This window comes from Elgaria multicarinata, chromosome 4 (genome assembly GCF_023053635.1).
Source record: "Elgaria multicarinata webbii isolate HBS135686 ecotype San Diego chromosome 4, rElgMul1.1.pri, whole genome shotgun sequence".
In the NCBI taxonomy this organism is placed as follows: domain Eukaryota; kingdom Metazoa; phylum Chordata; class Lepidosauria; order Squamata; family Anguidae; genus Elgaria; species Elgaria multicarinata.
Window position 1 is genome coordinate 45925466 of NC_086174.1, and position 18203 is coordinate 45943668.

The 18203-nt window shown below is 42.6% G+C and overlaps 1 protein-coding gene across 2 annotated transcripts in view; it reads left to right on the plus strand.

Moving 5' to 3' along the window:
- Positions 1 to 7404: 7404 nt before the first annotated feature.
- The window catches only part of KCNK5 (potassium two pore domain channel subfamily K member 5), a 50584-nt gene continuing 39785 nt past the window's right edge, over positions 7405 to 18203 (plus strand). Inside the window, exon 1 of one of the 2 annotated variants that reach the window (XM_063124185.1) lies at positions 7405 to 7832. In XM_063124185.1, coding sequence (XP_062980255.1) covers positions 7683 to 7832 — 150 coding nt within the window. In that variant the 5' untranslated portion in view covers positions 7405 to 7682. Of the gene's footprint in view, positions 7833 to 7908; positions 8220 to 18203 lie in introns of those variants that run through there. The other variant, XM_063124184.1, reaches the window with a different exon arrangement.

Here is an 18203-nt window from a genome sequence, read left to right on the forward strand (position 1 = left end):
ATTACCTAAAGATAATTGTTAGATAATTGTTAGAGATGAGCAGAAGAGTGGTAAATCATAAGGCATGTATAATAATTCTTCAATGTTTTCTATACTCAGCAGTGATTCGCAAAGATTCACCCTTATTAAATTATGTAATTATCTAGATCTTATTTCTAGATTTGTCAGATTGTATATTGACCTAGTATTACGGCACTTATCAAGATTACAGAGATTTAATTCAGGACTGAAATGAAAATGCACATTCAGCAGATCTACATAGAATTCTTAGTTTCTTCTTCTAAAAAGCAAAACAAGAACTGGATGTTCCTCCTATGCACATACAAATTCTGAGCATGCTTAACAGAAACAAGCATGTACAATTCCAAATTTGAGATCAGAAGAATTTCATGAAAAGAAATGAAATTTGAGATCAGAAGAATTTTATGAAAAGAAATCTAGAGCCAGATGAGACAAAGAATATTTCTACATGAGGCTTTTATTGTGTGCCTGTGATTGGTCACTCACAGTTTTTTGCAGGTCCTTTACACAGTATTGGCAATCTCCAGGGGCCCCTCCGTCCTTTCTGGCCATTATAGCGGCTTTATTTGCAATGCAGAAAATGTGATTTTATCGTGCTTTGAAGCACGATAGATTTCCAGTGAATTTGTACAGTGGAACTATATGGTACAGTGGAACTATATCATACCACCATCTAGTGGCTGTATAATGAAACATATAGAACTTGCCCAGAAAGACCCCCCACCCACCCCCCAGAATGAAACTGGGGCAGATCTTAATCATGCAAGGAATCCAGAACCAGAAGCCCTGGTAAGGATGTGGGATTTTAACTTCAGGTAGAAATGCCCTAAGTCATCATCAGAGTGAAATCTCTTTGAACTCTTACTAAATGCTCAATCCCATAAATCAGCCTTTCCCAACCTGATGCCCTCCAGCTGTTTTGGACTATAGCTCCCTCCCATAAAACATATCTAACTGAAAGGAACAGGAAGAGGGGATGGTAGTGGATGGCCTTCAGTTATACTGAACTCTAAATTAGTCAAAATCTATGAAGTCAAACACATTTATGGTGCAATTCTGCGCATTGTTAGACAGAAAAATCATAAGAAGCAGTGATGGTGTCAGGACATCAGAAGAATGAACAGGCCCTAAATGCAGCAGGGCTGGCTTAGCAGATTTTGATGAAATACACATTGGCTGGGGCATGCTGAGAGTTGTAGGATTTTTTTCCGTCTAAACATGCATAGGATTGCACTCTTATTCTGCTTCCTCAGAAATATGTGCATCCTTTTGAGGAAGTATGGACATATTTATTTAGAAAAGACTTAACAGCAACCAAGCAAAAACAAAACATTAAATTGTTGCCCAGAGGGCATGTGCTTACCTCTGTTGTTCCCCTAGTTCTATATGACTTCCTCCTTCTACAGGACTCAATGCGTTTACGAACTTGTAATTCTTTATCTTATCAGCTACAGCTTCTAAGGAAGAAGCATCACCATGCAACTTTCCCAAACCTCCTAAATATAAAATTGTGATTTAGCAGCCAGCCTGCCCTTTAACAGGCGCTTCTTCCTGTTAAATACTAGGGATAGTTTGACTATTCTCCAGGGATGATTCTTGTAGAGACAAAATGCAAGGAGTTGCAGTGACAGATGCTGGTCTAATTGGGAGGAAGGATTATAGAGGAATAAAAGAGGCTTGGACACACAAGGATCCAAACACTCAAAGAAGGTCAACACATCTTGCCACTGATCTGATTACTGGACCCTGTCATCCTATTTAATTTAAATGATCAGAATTGATCAGAAATCAGAAATGATCAGAATGATTTAAATGATCAGAATTCTCTTGGCAAAGGTATATCAAAGTGGCTCCCTTTGGTAGTTTGAACTCACTGTCCTGATGTTTGCCAGGAAATGTTAAATATTATTGTGATAGTCTACACACACAAGCTGTCAGAAGCAACTGGACAGGTTACAAGAACTTTACAAAGGCTAAAGCAGTCTGTTGATAAGCTAAGGGTCCCCAAACTTTTTTTTTGTCAGTGGGCATATATAGAATTATGACAGTGCCATAGGTGCTCTCACAAAATGGCTGCCATGGGGACTTCATAAAATGGCTAACTTGGCCATTCACAAAACACCCCCAGAGGGCGAACCAGTGGAGCCTGGCAGCTCCAATTTTGGTGGGTCTGTGAATCTCTATAATCTCCGATTTTGGTAGGGCTGTGCCTGTTACTCTATGCACATTGATGGCAGTCAAACAAACAAACAAACAGTTAAGGATCCATGCATGGAAGTCTGCTTTAATGCATATATGTCCCTTTGGCTGCATCACACTATTTGTCTTATGGGCAGTGGATCAGCCATCTAACTTGAATCCACTTATTTCTTTTTAACAGTTAACAGCAAACGTAAGCCCAACGCACTACAAATCTAGAAAAAACTATTTTCTTGTGGTTGTTGCGTTATTTTAGTTATAAATACTGAATTCGTCATCCAACTTATTTCCTTGTCACTTCATTTTTGTGAGATCCTTCTGTAAGTATTTACTGTCTGCTTTGTACTTTAGCTTTTATACAAACTGTGGATAAGGGCTGGTTTTTAAATGTGTCACAGAAAACCACTGGCAAGACTTTCTCACACTTGCACACTATCAAGTGTACACGATGTTCTAAATGCAATGCCAATATTTATGTGACAGTCCCTTACAATGCGTACAGACAACATACAGACAAAAAGAGTAGATGAAAGGGAAGAAATCCATCATTTCCCCATGCCAGTTATTATTTTCTAACTAAGGCTGCATTCCTATGCACACTTACATGGAAATCCACCCTGTGAAGGGAGAATGAGCGTTAGCCCAGACTCCCTGCAAGGTAGGTAGGCATCACCAAAAGTCAGTACACTGCTGCCACCCCCACCCCCACCCTGATTCCTCCAGTCTGGCTCAAGTCAGGGGATTTTTGTATCTTCAGATGCACTTGGGGGCAACTAAAATAAGGGCTCAAACTGACACCTACTATTTTATCCCCAAGTCCAAACATTACATGGTAGCCAGCCAGTCCCCTGTCCAAGAAACACTGAAATTAGCACTCAGATTTACCTGGAAGGAAGCACACACAGCTCTAGAGCTAGATAAGTAATTTATTAATTCGGGGAAAGGGAAGGAAGTAAAAGTTACAAGAAAGTTACAGAGAACTTTTGATGCAATACCTCAAACAAAACAATAAAAAAACTATCCTATCTTATACACTACAGGACAAGGTTTCAGCCAGGGTTCAAAAACACAACAGCCCACAGCAAGTTACATACAAACACAGCCCACATACAAAATGGAGATGACTCAGCCATTCTTGGCCTTTTACCTCCCTGGCAACTCAAGGCAGATCTCAGGCAGCCAATTCAATGCCAGTGCTGACTTGGCCCCTCAATCCTGAAAGACGCAGAGGTGGGATGTTTACTTTCTCAAAGGAGTCCAGCTGTAATCCTTCATCCCACTTAATAGAACCTAGCCATGGCCTTTAATGCTGGAGCTGCCTCGAAATAGCACATTCACAGGTGGTTGCATTATTATAGGCTGGTCAGGCTTGAGACAACAAGAGAGGGGAATGGGTAGCTGCTGTTCCTGGCATGCCTTGTTAGGAAGAACTTGGGGAGCTGCCTTATACAAAGCCAGACAATTGTCCTTTTAGCTCAAGACTGGCAGTGGCTCTCCGGGGTTTAAGGCAGAAGACTTCCCCAGCCCTACCTGGACATTTTTCATACAAAATATGTGCTCTGCCACTGAGCTACAGCTTACTTTTGAGTAAGCATGTATAGGGTTGTTCTGTAACACAGTAATAGAAAGCAAAACCACCTTGTTAAAACTCATATAGTAAAGTATCTCCACATTGTTTTTCTTTCATGAAATTTTATTTTATTTCGAAATAAAGTTGACAAAATAAAGGCAACAAAAAGAACAACATACATAATAATAAATCAAAATCACCAAAGAAATGAAGGAATTCACTAAATCTTAGTCTATAACTGATTTGCTTATGGAACATCTACAGTAAAACAGCCTAAGTAGGAACTTAATACTGAATGAAAGTAAAAATACAAGTTATACAACATATAAAAGTACTGTGTGCAAGTGCATATCATTTTGTGTCTATGTGTGTATTAAATCTCCATGGTTGTATTACATAATTTTCTGTAATGAAAACAAAAAAAACTAGACAAACTTTTCCCAGCCTTGGGGTTGTCTTCTAATCTATGAACTCCAGAGTTACCTCAGAAACACGAACTGGTGAATGGGGAACAGACAGCTAAGGTAAACCAAACAGGGGAACTGATCAAGAATCAGCGGGGATTAAAATGATCAATCTTAGCTTCTCTATATCTTTCCTCTAGTAAATTATGCTTAAATATGTGAGACTTCACATAGCGGGGTATGAGGGAAAATATTATTTTATTCTCTCTATAAGGGTCACTTAATAATATATTTACAAAGTTGGTGGAAGGTTGGGAGGAATACCAACAGGACTGAGCCCATAGTGGAAAATTATGAGATATAAAGAAAACTTTAAGGAAGCAACCCTATGTTCAACCGGAGACTACCAACTATCCTCATAAGATTGCACCCTAATTGTAATTAGTGAGGTTTTTAAGGTAAGCGTGTTCTGTGCTTCAAGAGAATATACTTACTGTCGGCAGCATTACTGACAAATCTCATTGAAGAAATATTACTCCAGATAAGGAATAAGTTATTATTTCTGGTGGAGGCTGAATGCAGTTTGTGTGAGAGATTTTACGTCAAGAAACAAAATGTGTGGGATTACACATACTGTAATCCTTATAGAGATTTATCAGGTACACATTTACAAATAAGGTTTGTGAATTCCTAAAGGAGAGCAGGATGTTTCTAGCAGGTCTGGCCCCACGGCTGGAAAATGTAAGGGCTCGTCTAGACAACATGTATCCAAACTTTCCATGTGACTGTTTTAATGTTGTTGTAGCATTAAGCCAGAAATAGCAGAAAACGTACTGTAGGAAAGAGGCATCAAGTAATGAGCAGGGGAGTTGTTCTTTTTGTTTTGTTTGCAATAGTCACTCTCTCTTGCTGTGGTGCTCACACTGATCCTTGCCCCTAATCTCCATTTCAGGGATAAGTATTGCAATTTGCTGCCCCAAGTGGCTGCACTGCATCTAAAACTTGTTCACTCTCAGCTCTCTCTTGCAATTCCCTTGATGTTCCTGAAAATATTGGGAACCCGTGCTTGCTTGTGCAGTTAAGGCAGTGCTGAGGGAGCATACGGCTGCAGTTCTTGGCACACTTACCTGGGAATAAGTCCGATGAATTTAGTGGGGGTTTTGTGTTCTGCTCTTCTGGATTTGCTCGTTTTATTCCTGCAACTTGTCCAGAGCCACCCACTGCACTTCATGGATATGCAGGGATCTGAACCCAGTTCTTCCCATTATAAGTCTAATACTTCTGTGTAAATATAAATGAGAATAGCTGTAAGTGAACTTTCAGCACACTGCAGTAAGACTTGCTTCTATGTTACTTCTAATATTAATAGGCCCTTAAACTACTTTTACAAAGTAAAAGGCAGCAAGTTTGTTATGCATCACTACCAGGGTCAGGGTCAGCAGTCCACCCCATCAAACAGCTGCTGAAGCCCACCAGAAAAAATTGGGGTCCCCATTGATAGAGCAATACCTCCTCCCCATATTCTCCTCCCTCCCCCCAGACTCAGAAGGCAGCTGCTGTTTAATCACCCATGAAAGTGGCCAAGTGGTGGTTGCAAGGTGTGGTCTAGAATTGTTCCCCTGCCCTGCAGCAGTGAAGACTGTGCCAGCTGTACTGCCCTGAAAGAGAGTCCTGGTGAATGAGTGATGGGGAGAGGTTGCTTCTGCCTCTGCCCATTTGCTCTCTCTCTTTTAGAGAGAGAGCAAATGGGCATCTCTTTTAGAGAGATGGGACAGGAAAAATTCAGCTCAGGGTGGCTGTTCAAAGAGCGTGCAAGCAAGAAAAAACAGCGGTTGCCAAGGGGCATCCACTACCTCTTCTTTCTGGTCAGCATGGAGGATTGGACTCATGGACTACCCCTGCCCATTTCTCAGCCTCTCTCTCAATCTAGGCAGGGCAGCAAAAAGGGATCGGTCTCCCTGGGCCCAATCCCACCACTGCACTGGCGAAGGAGAATGCAAGTGTCTAAGTAGGCAGAGTGGCTGCTCATGTAAGGGTAGCTACATCCCACCTACTCTCTCGTGTTCTCCTCCCTTTCGATTATGCAGCAGCAGGGATGGGGCCCAGTAAGTCCAATCTTCCCCTCCAAGCCATCCAAAGAGAAAGCTCAAAGCAAACAGACCAAACTGGCTGAGTTCGGATGACACACTAATCAACTGGGGCGGGGGTGGGTGGGTAGTAGGAACAGAATAGGAAACAACTGTTGATTAATGTGTCATCCGAACTCAGCTACTTTCCCATGGGGCAGGGCAGGCAAGCAATCCAGAAGCAGCAGGTGCACTTACTTCTTGCTATCACTCACCCCATCCTCTCTGCTGTGGTATTGAGAAAAAAGTGTGTGTGAATAATTGCGCGGAGGGAGCACTGCCTCCTCTTGGTCTTACGTTGTCTCACCATGTGGGGCAATAATAAAAGACTGGGCTTGCTAGGCCCAATTTCCACTGCTGCAATGCCCAGAGGGACAGCAAGGAAGGTGGCTGCTCCTCACACAAGCAGCGGTGGTGTGGTTGTGAGACTGAACAGTGGTGGTGGTGCTCTGGGGGGGAGGGGCAGGGCTCAGTGCGTCCCCTCCAGGCTGCTTAGAGCACCCTAGCCTAACTTGGTGCCCTCCAGATGTTTTGGACTTTGATTCCCATCAGCCCCAGCCTGCCAGGAATGCCCTCTGAACCATCTGGAGGGCTCAAGATGGGGGAAGGATGGCTTTGAGAGAGCACATCTCGCTTGGTAGTGTGGCTAGGATTGGGCCCACCGGAGTAAAGGAGGAGGCCAGCCCCCACAAAGGCTTGTTACCAAGGGCCACCCATAACCTGGAGCCAGGCCTGCCCACTCTCCCTATCAGCGTGGCTGGTCGTGGGCTTCAGCTCCAGAGAGATCACTTTACCTGAGAGAGCCAAAATGGCTACTCGGCGTGAGTTTTTAAACAGTTTCAGCGGCGTTAAGCCTTCCCTCAACCCCAGGTGGGCGGGAGAATGTGAGCGAGCGTTGTCACACACACAGGACGCATTACGCAGGTTTCCACCCAGGTCAAGGTAAGAGCAAGTGCCTCAGAACTGGGCTGCTCACAGCTCACCCCGCCCTGGCAGTGGCAGCAGCGAGTCCTGACCGTCCCACGGCTGGCATAGCGGGGCGGGCGTTCCGCTCCTTCATAGGCTTGCGCGTTCCAGGGCCACCGCAGAGTAGAAAGAAGCCCTGAGAGCGGGGCTGTAGGCGGGAGAGCGCGGCCTGAGCAAGGGCGAAAGAGAAAGCGCGGGCTCCTGAATGCGCTGCCGGCTTCTGCCGAGCAGGGACCAGAGCGCGCTAAGCGGGACGCAAGGCAGCCGGCACCTCGCCACATGGAGCGGTGGGGCTACAACAGGCTCCCCAGTTTCCTCAGTCTCTGAGGCGGGAGAAGGGAGCTATTGCTGCTGCTGTTGTTGCTGCCGCCACCGGCCAACCGGAAAACGCTCCGCATGCGCCGCTCAGCGAGGAGAGCGGGGGTGCAGAAGGGCACCAAATTCAAACCGTGGAAGACGAGAGGAAAGAAGGCAGCCGCCCGAAGGGGAGAGTTCGAGAAACAGAGGGGAAAGCAAGGAGGCGGCGGCGGTGGGAGGAGAGCAAAAGTGAGAGGAAAATAAAAAATAGGGGTTGGGGGGGAGGAGGAAGGGGTGGGAAGCAGAGGCAGGGTAAGGAAAGAGAGCCGAGTGAGCGTCCCTGGCATTCTCTCCAGAGGGAGCTCAGGGCTTCGCTTCCTTCGCCGACGCGCAGCCCAACAGCTGCCTCTCCCTTTCGCTGTTGCTGAGCGTCCCCCACTGGGCAGCGCCATGGTAGACAGGGGGCCCCTGCTGACGTCCGCAATCATCTTCTACCTGTCCATCGGAGCGGCGATCTTCGAAGTTCTGGAGGAGCCTTATTGGCGAGCCGCCTCGGAAGGTTACAAGGAGAAGAAAACGGAACTCCTGAAAGAGTTTCCCTGCCTGGGCCAGAAAGGGCTGGATAGAATCCTGGAGGTGAGTTGGAAAGAAGCAGCTGGCCGCGGCTGCGCTTGTCCCGTAAGGAAGGCCACGGAGGAGCTGCGGCGCTGGGGAGACTTGGCGGACGGGTCCACCTGGAATGATGCGTTGCTTTCGCTTGCAGAACCCGCGGTCGTGTTTGATTCTTCCAAGCGGAGGATTTTAAAGGGCATTAGTTACAGTATAAGCCTAAACAAATGCCACCTGAGGTTATTATGAAGCACGCACACACATCTACCTCTCTCTCTCTCTCTCTCTCATCTTGCAATATTAAATAGAGAGGGAAAGAGCTCGCCCGCCCACCCCCTTTCCACCTAAACGGGCGCGATTGTGTTTCTCCTGGGGGTGGGAGCCAACCCTTTGAATGAAAACAGGGTTATTGTTCAGATCTGACCGCGCGTTTCAAGTCCTGTGCCTCCTCCCTCCCTAAATTGCACAAACCTAACAATGCATGAACAAAATTCAAAGTTAGATGAACACCCGGAGAGTTCTTAAGCCCGGGGTATGCGTTTGCAGAACAAATCGTTCTCTGAAGGGGGGGGGGGGAACATGCTATAAACGAAACATTTAGCGCAATGCTGACTTGTAATAACGATCCTAATTCATTTTTCCTATTTTCCCTCTCAGTGAATTTGAAATTGTATCGTGTTTAAGAATTGGACTTTCCCCCCCAGGAGTGTTCAGGCTCAATTGGTTTGTCACTCTTTCCACACTGAAAACTCCCAAGTTGGTCGTAATTTGCTAGTGGTTTTTCTAGGGGGCAGGCCCAGCGCATTGTTGGACTGTTTTGTATCAGCAGCAGGTGTTTCATTTCCTATTTTGTCTTTTCAAATGCTGTGCAGATGTACCAGTGAAACTTTAAAAATGTGAGCAGGTGAACAGAGTAGCTGGGATTATAAAAAGAAATCAAGTGCAGCTAGAGAGAGAAACCAACTTGCAATGTGTCCATGTAACAAAATGTAGTTTGCTTCTTTTCAATATTTGAATGGCATCAAAGACTCTTCATCATGAGAGAAAGGCTTATAAGTAGCCTGTTTTTATGCTGGGTAGTCTCTTGTGCTCATTGTGTGTGTTTCTCTCAAAAGTTCACAGTTGAAGGTCTGTTTTAAAGTAACTCACTGTTCATGCTGCTCAAGAGTAATGCAATTTCTAGTTTCCTTAGCTAGACTTCCTTTTGTTTTTGAAATTCTCAATATGGATGCCATGGTGCATCTAAATGTGAATAGAAAGATTCCAGTCCTCAAAGAGCTCAGCTTGCAAGGAGCCCCATTGATTGAGCTGCATGGGAATCCGGAAACAAAGGATGATGCTGAGTAGTTGCTGCTCTTGATCCTTTTCTTTGTTTGCCTGTCTCTTCTTATGTGCTTGGTAAGCCCTATTATGTGGAAACTTTGCATGACACTTTTGTTAAGCGTCAGAAAATAAAATAAAGAACTGCAGAATTCTTGCTATGACTCAGTGAGATACAATTTCGGTTGAGTCCTCACTGCACTTTTAGAGTGTTGCATTTAGCACTGGAGATGTTACTAGTTCTGGAGTAGAGCCTTGTGGCATCTTTAAAAACTAAAATTTATTGTGACGTAAGCTTTTGTAGACTAAAGCCCACTTTGCCAGGTACATGAGCTAATCTCAGTCTTTAGACTGTAAACTCCCCGAGGCAAGGGCCTGTCCTTTTGTACTCTGTAAAGCATCATTTACATTGAGTTGCTATATAAATGTATGTGTATGTGCGCCATGTATTTCTATACATGGGAATGGGGGTGGGTGGGAGAATTGTAAACAGTGACCTGGTTCATACTCTCAAAATAGCCCACCATGGTTTGTTGAGCCATGGTGGGCTGTGGTGCATGCCAGGCGGGATTTGCATAGGCCATGAAAAATACAAGTTATGTGACATTTTAATGAAAATCTCATCATTCTGGAATGCTTACACCATGGTTAAAAAATGCATGTCTATAAAATGTTGTTATATGTCTTATTCTATCTGAGGTTCAGCATTTTGAAGCTATTATGACTGTAGTGTATCCCCCCCAATAAGGACCCAATTACCTCATATAACCAAGGTTTGCATGGCTGAAGTGTTCCATTTTTTAATTATTATTTCTCTTCCTCCTCTGGTGTTTAGAATAGATTCCCAGATTGAACAGTTACTTTTGGTGGGAAGGAGGGCAGGGCTAGAGATGAGAATTTTGTTCCTCTTTCCAACCCTGATGTGAGCAGGAACGCAATTCTGAGATTTGTTTTGCAATTTCCCAAGCTTGCATTCACATTTGAAAGTGTGTACTTGTACACATGTGCAAATGCACATTCCTCCGTCTGATAAAAAATGCACATTTTTCCTGGTCAGAAAAATAAGACGCTCAATGTTCTGAAACAGAAATGAGATGAACTGAGATTTGAGATGGACTTTGGAGAATTTCAGGGGGTTTGATCATCATGTGTTTGCCCATTTCTAGGCAGGACCTACAAATAGTTATGTCATAGTGCAATTATCCTGTCAGGTTTTACATTATTGTTTTGCGTGGCATCTTCTAGTTTGCACCATTCTTTATAATCTAAGATGGGGAAATTGACACTTGAGAGAGAAGTTCATCCCAAGCCCACCCAATAAACCTCTGGCAGAGGTTGGATTTGAATCAAGTGATTCAGGTCAAAGTGCAAATACTTTGACCACTGGCATAACATTCCATAACCTTGGTGAACCAAGATAATCATAACTGAGTTTGGATGTGGAAAATTTCTCTTTTAGTGCAGGTGGTGAGTAAGAGCCAGTGCAGTGTAGTGCCTAAAATGTTGGACTGGGAGTCGGGAGATCTAGGTTCTAGTCCCCACTCGGCCATGGAAACCCACTGGGTGACTTTGGGCCAGTCACATACTCTCAGTTCAACCTGTCTCACAGGGTTGTTGTTGTGAGGATAAAATGGAGAGGAGGAGGAGAATTATTATGTATGCTGCTTTGGGTTTCTTGGAGGAAAAAAGGCAAGATTTAAATGCAATAATTAAATAAATAAATAAGATGATATTATAGTATCTGGTTCCGTCACTATTGTGTGTTCTGAAGTTCTGTGACTTCTTTTTATCCCCCTTTTTTATTTTTGTGAATGATAAGGATGGTCACCTTGGCCAGTGGTTCTTAAATTTTGGAGCACTATGCTGTTTGTTTCTTCTTCCTAGACTTGTATCTTCTTGTCCTACACCCACTACATGGGAGGATGCTTGACAGGCTTCCAAATTAAAACTTGACTACTGCAGTGAAGTTGTTTTTACATACAGAGAAAAACCAAGCATGCACATAGGTGGTGGTTTCTTTGAAGTTGTTTTTAAAAAGGAAAAAGGAGGGGAAAAGCTGTTTGCTCTGCTGAAGAGAGAAATTGACCATGTTTAAAGATTTATCTGAAATGTGAGCTAACTTTAGAATGGGATTGAAAATTCAAAAAACTTTTGCTTGTTAGTAATTTTTTGAATTTTCATATTCGCTTCAGAGACAACCTGAAGTGCACCAAGGACCACTGATAGAGTGCAGTTTCAGAATCCCTGATCTTAGGTTTGGTTACTCTGTTGCTGTTCCTTGCACAACATTACAAAAGGTATTTGAGTTAAATAATCTCTTGTCTTTTTTCATGAAGAGTCACCATCTTCCTTGTCACCAAGTCTTGCAACACCATTATGTTGTGCTCATTAAACTGACGTGCACATGGTGTTGCAAGTATACATTGCACATTCATACAAAGCATGGTTTGTATGCTTATCTTGCTGCGCTTCTCTATATAAGACTTCCTAAATTCACCCATTACTGAAAGTTTTGAGCATTTCCTGTTCCACTGGCTAGGACCTTATCCCTTTTAAAAGTTATTTTTCAGAATTGCTGCTGGTATAACTATCACTTTTTCCTTCTGCTTAACTTGTGACACACCCATACTTGAATCTTTTCATTAATTTTCATGGGCAGCTTGAACACAACTTGCATTTTGTTTTCTCCACAACTCTCCTCTGTCCTCCATGTGCTCTTATCTATTTTTCTTCCCTCCGTCTATTTCAGTGAACCCTTGTGTCAGGCTTTTACTTTTTTCTTCTTGTTGATCTTCATTTTTAGACCTGCTTCTCATTCTCCTGTTTATATTTTGAAATTGCTGAAAGTTACTAAATATACTTTGGTTGCAATCTTATGCACACTTAACATGGGAATAAGTCTCATTGGATATAGTAAGCATGCATAGAGACCGGATGTGCACAACACTAATTGTTAAAATCCATTGGGTCCTGTCTGCAGAACAATGCAACCAAAAAGAATATGATCCTTTCCTCCACTTTGCTGAGGAAATCATACAAGGGGACTAGTGTAAAAGACTTGTTCAAGGGGAACTTGTCACTTCGTTATCATCTTGAGACCTGACTCTACCTCTTCTGCTGGTATGCTGCTGTGCTATGCAAGGAGCTTTGAGGGACTAGGATGGGAGTTGAAAAATGTGTGGCTTACTGCTGACTCCTTGCATAGCATTCAAAATCCTGTCTCTCCTCTACCCCAATTGATATTATGGCTACACTGCCATTTCATACAGCTGAGGGACATTTAGAAAGCTTGGGATAGAACTAAATGGTTCTCTGCTTTAGCATGCAATTCTTTTTAACTCCAGTAGCAAAACTTCCAGTAGTATTCAAGTTGCAATCCTATGAATCCTCTTCTAGAATCGAGATGGTGTCTCTGTTGCCATGGTGATGGCTATGTGGATTTCACAGAGATGGCCTCAACGTTAGTTAGATTAAGGCAGCCACCTCAGGTGGTAAATGGAAGTCTTAGGGTGCCTATGTGTGCCTTGTGGCCCTGTTATGCACTCTTCTGCACTTGGGTGCAGTGGAGGACACAGTCCCATCTCCTTTGATGAACTGCTAATCCAGTTAGCTTGGGATGTGGGAGGGTACCATCTTTTCCTTTGCCTTGGCCTAGTCCTGGGGTGATGATTATGATTGGGCCAATGGGGACATAAGGGGAAACCATGGTTTCTGTCATGTGAATAAACCACAGCAAGCCTTGGCTCAGATGCGCAGACTCCCTCTTTTATACCCAGAAAGAGAAGATTTTAAACTAACCATAGTTCCCTGTGATGACTGGATTTGGGTAACAATGGTTTCATAAATTTGGAACTTAGTTGGAGAAAACAAATCAGGCTCTGAAACCAGTTTGATCTTGGATTGTTCTCTTTAGTTAAACAAACTACAGTTCCCCAAGTTCAGATATCATGAGGAAGTGAGGTTTCTTTAAAATTTTAAACAAAACGTTTTGTTCTCTTTGCAGACCCAAAAGAAAAGAGGGGAGGGTGAATGTGCAGACTGTGAGCAACAATAAGTTTTGCATTACATTTGAACCTTATCAGGCTGCTGGCATTCATGATGAGTGTGGGAAAGAGCCATGCAGCTTTGTCCCAGGTCCTTTAACAGAATGAATAGCTGTTTAGCACCTATAGTGCAAGAGAAATTATTTCGTAGAATCAAATTTGCTGATTAAAATTCTAATTCTTGTTCATTTACTGGGTATTATAGTTGTAAGAATGACAGGTGTAAATCTGTTATAAGGCAATGTTTATAAATCAGTTGCATGGTTCATTTTGGCTCAGTTTAGACAGGACGTTTCTCAATGGTATTTTTAAAACTCCAGTGGCAGGAAAACTCCATGCAATGGTGGAGGGTTTTGTTTTGTTTTGTTGGAAAATGCTCCACACAGAATATCAATGCTGTGCAAAGGAGAGTTCCTGCCCAACTGGTGTGCTGTGTGTTCTGTGGTGGGCTCTGTGAAGTTTTCTGTTGAGTTGACTTTTCCCACTGGCTACAGAGTTCCCTGGCAAGAGAAGTGAAAAGAGGGAATGCTGCTCTAGGAGAGCCACTGGGATTGTTTTTTTCACAGCAGTGGTGGATGGGATACCATCGGGAGGACTAGAGGAGGAGAGAGGGCGAAGGAACTGTCAATCAAACATCGTGTTGACTTTTACTCAACTCCACAGTAGCCCACAGTCACACAATGGTGGAGTTAGAACATGTTGCGTGGGGAGTACCCCCTAAAACCTAAACCGTAGAGTGGAGTTTTGACACTGCATTGACTAACGTGTTACCTGAACTGAGCCATTGAGTTTAATGAGGTAAATTAAACTTACTCTATAATAAGTTGGCATAGAATTGCGGCTTATGCCTGAGAAAGTTTGAAAAGGTGACTTGTGGCAACAGTGGAAGACAAATTGGTACCAACTAGTAATGCTTTCTACTTGCTTAAGGCATATTTGTTCAAAGAATTTTCAAGATTGTACAGCAAAGGGCAAAGACTTACGTAGACAAATGGAATAGTTTGGATAATTGTTTGATAACTGATTTATTCATACTAATGGTGTGTATAATTTCCCCTTTTTCTCTTTTAACACTTTGGAAATGCTTTTATAGACAAAATAAAATGGAAATATGTAAACGCCAAGAGTTACTGGAAGATGCTAGATTGAATACTGGAAGGGATTTCCTTTAATTCTAAGCTTCTGCAAAAGTCTATTCTAGTTATGTCTTGGTTCACATCTCATGAATCTTTACACATCATTTAAATGAAGCAAAATACTTTGGCCCTAAATGCTGTATTTCCATGGGTTTCTACTTCGGATCAAACATCATAAGAGTTTAGTTTGTGTACATCATTTGTTGTTGAACTTGACAGGTTCTATGAACTGCTTTTTAAAAGGTCAGTATTAATGCTAAATATTCCCTTCACTTGCTCAAGACCAAAGGAGCAAGAGTTTTACAAGTGATTTGTTACATTTCACATTAGTACTGCAATCAAAAATCAGACATAGCTTTCTACTAATAAAATGTTGCATACATAAGAATCATTGGATTGTGCATAAAATGTTCCAGTTGGTAGCTAGTCACATTTCTTGCAACATCAGTCTTAACTACTCTTTCTCACTTTACTTTTCTAGAGGCACAGGTGCACTTTTTAGACAGTTTGCGCATTACAGTAGCAAATCCTGGGTTGTTTAGCCCAAGAATTGCCAGGACAAGTGGTGTGTGTGTGTGAGAGAGCTGCACACTTTTTCTGCTTTTAATTAGTAATCAAGGAATGCCCCATTTCTTGATGTGTGAACCTGGGATGTCTGAGTTGTTTATGAGTTAAAGAACCCAAAGTTAACCCGATTATTGTTCCTGGGTTGTTAATTAAAAGCAGAAATGTCAATCGTGCAGGTCAAACACCTTGCTCATCCCTGCAATTCATGGTTTAACAACCTAGGAATTGCCACTCTGATGTGTGAATTGGGTCTTAGTCTTTGTCACACAGCACATTTAGCTTTTACTGTATCAGAGTAACACAGCTGCTCTCTGCAATAGCGATTTCTCAGACATTTTTTTAAATGTGTCTTCAGGTGTGAGTTTGGATTAAAAGCACAACTCTAATGCGTAATTGTTTTGAAGCATGTCCTACTGATTTCAGTAGGAGTTAGGACAGTAAGCTTATTGTGACAAAAGCTTTTGAAGACTAGCCCATGCTTTCTCAAATGCATGAAGCATTATCAGTTTAAAGTTACATGCCCATAAAATGCAAGGGGTAGTAGTAAGTCTGTGACATTTTTTTTTCAAATATAAGAAAGATAAGAACAAAGCAACTGCAAACAGTGTGATAGTGCTATCTTGCTAGCTAGGTTAATTTTAATACCTTTAGTGTTTTAAGATAGCATTATCACAGTGATAGCTATTGTGTTTTACCTTGTATACATTTGGGCTTTGCATAAAAATGTGAAGTCAGCATAATGTGATGTCTACTCCTACCCCTTGCACTTAATGGCCTTTTGCTTACACTTTTCCTCTCTCTTTGTACCCATGCATCTTCCAGCTGAGGATAATACTTCATGCATCTTGAGGAATTGGACTTTGTCTACAAAGGTTTTGGCCACAATAAATGTGTTAATATTTAAAGTACTCTAAGGCCACAGCTAGACCTAAGGTTTATCCTGGGATCATCCAGGGTTCACCCCTGCCTGAGCACTGGATCCCCTGTGTGTCACCTAGATGAACAGGTTTGACCACTGGACGATCCAGGGATAAACCTTAGGTCTAGCTATGGCCTAAGACTTTGGGCTCATCTACACCAAGCAGGTTATTCCACTATGAAAGCGGTATATAAAAGGCAGGAGCCACACTACTGCTTTATAGTGATATTGAAGTGCTCTGCAGGATCTACACTACTGCTTTATAGTGGTAATGAAGTGCACTGACAACTGTTGGGGCCCATGACACATCTACATCAAGCAGGATATAACACTATGAAAGTGGTATGAAAGCAGTATATGGTATGTGTCAATGGGTTCCAACAGTTGTCAATGCACTTCAATACCACTATAAAGCAGTAGTGTGGCTCCTGCCTTTTATACCACTTTCATAGTGGAATATCTGCTTGGTGTAGATAAGCCCTTTGTCCATTTTGAAGAAGACTGTGTATTAACACAGTACTAGAAGCTGAAGCAGCTCTGAAGCTTTGTAGGTGTTCCTTCTAAGGTAGCTGCATTCTCACCCTCTGACCTCCTCATGTATTGAGAGACAAGGCTGTGACTTGTGAAATTAAAGTGAGGGACAGTCCTAGAAGTCTGATTATAAAAACTATGTTTTAAATGCAAAATAGGTTAACCATATATCTAATCAAGGGAATTTTAAAATTCTGGTACTAGATCTTGCATTTAATTTTGGTTGCACTCCATATTTTCACTTGGATGTTCTCCAGGGTTTTAGGCAGAAGTTTTCCCAGCCCTACCTGGAGATGCTAAGGACTGAACCTGGGAACTTCTGCATCCAAAATATGTGCTCTACCACAGTACAATTGCCCAAACACTTTCGTGTATCGCCTTCCCTCGTTGTCGGAAACTCTGGGTTCAAGATTTTCAGACACATAGTTGCTATGTGACACTAAAGCACTTTTGCCTTTTTATGTTAGGAACAAGCTTTGTGTCACAGCAGCATTGGTTTGTTGCATTATTTCCGTTTAACTGTGTCTTGCACAAATTAGGTATTGCATACCTCTTGTCTTTCTCCCTCTTCCTCCTTCTCTATATTTTTTTTAAACGACAGGATGTGTTAGTCATGTAACAGTTGATTTTTCAGTTAGAATTTGATCATTTTTATGATGCTTTGTCAGTTAAACAGATGTTTAAAAAATATACTTAGGTGATACCTTGTAGTCAAAAACATTGCATTGTTGCTTGTGATGGAAGAAGAAAACCGGTTTGTTGTTGTTTATTCGTTCAGTCGTTTCTGACTCTTCGTGACTTCATGGACCAGCCCACGCCAGAGCTTTCTGTTGGCTGTCGCCACCCCTAGCTCCCCCAAGGTCAAGTCTGTCACCTCCAGAATATCATCCATCCATCTTGCCCTTGGTCGGCCCCTCTTCCTTTTGCCTTCCACTTTCGCTAGCATCAGCCTCTTCTCCAGGGTATCCTGTCTTCTCATTATGTGGCCAAAGTACTTCAGTTTTGCCTTTAATACCATTCCCTCAAGTGAGCAGTCTGGCTTTATTTCCTGGAGTAATCCGTTGCCTGAAGGCTTGCTGTGAGGAGTTTCTCCACCTTCAGTTCTAGGAAGAAGCTATCGACTGGCTTTCTATTCTCCTCAATAGTTTATCTACAGAGCTGGGAAAGATAATTTGAAATTTAGCAGGGCTGAATAAGGATGATCTGGGGGAGGATTAGCAGAGATGGTGGAAGATAGCTCTGAGCTTGTGTGTAAATCTGCTGAAGAAGGCTGAGGACCATTCCATGAAATGAAGGGAGAGGACATGGCCCAGTTTGCATGTCGTGATAATTCCTAGGTTTTTAAGCCCAGGAATTGTTGGGCCTGAATAACAGTGAGGTGAACATGCTGCCTTCAACACGCTCATCGCTTCTGTTTCAATTAATCAAGAACTCTGGGTTGTTTAGAGGTTAAACAGCCTAGAATTAACCCAACAACAAACTATGGGTGATTGTT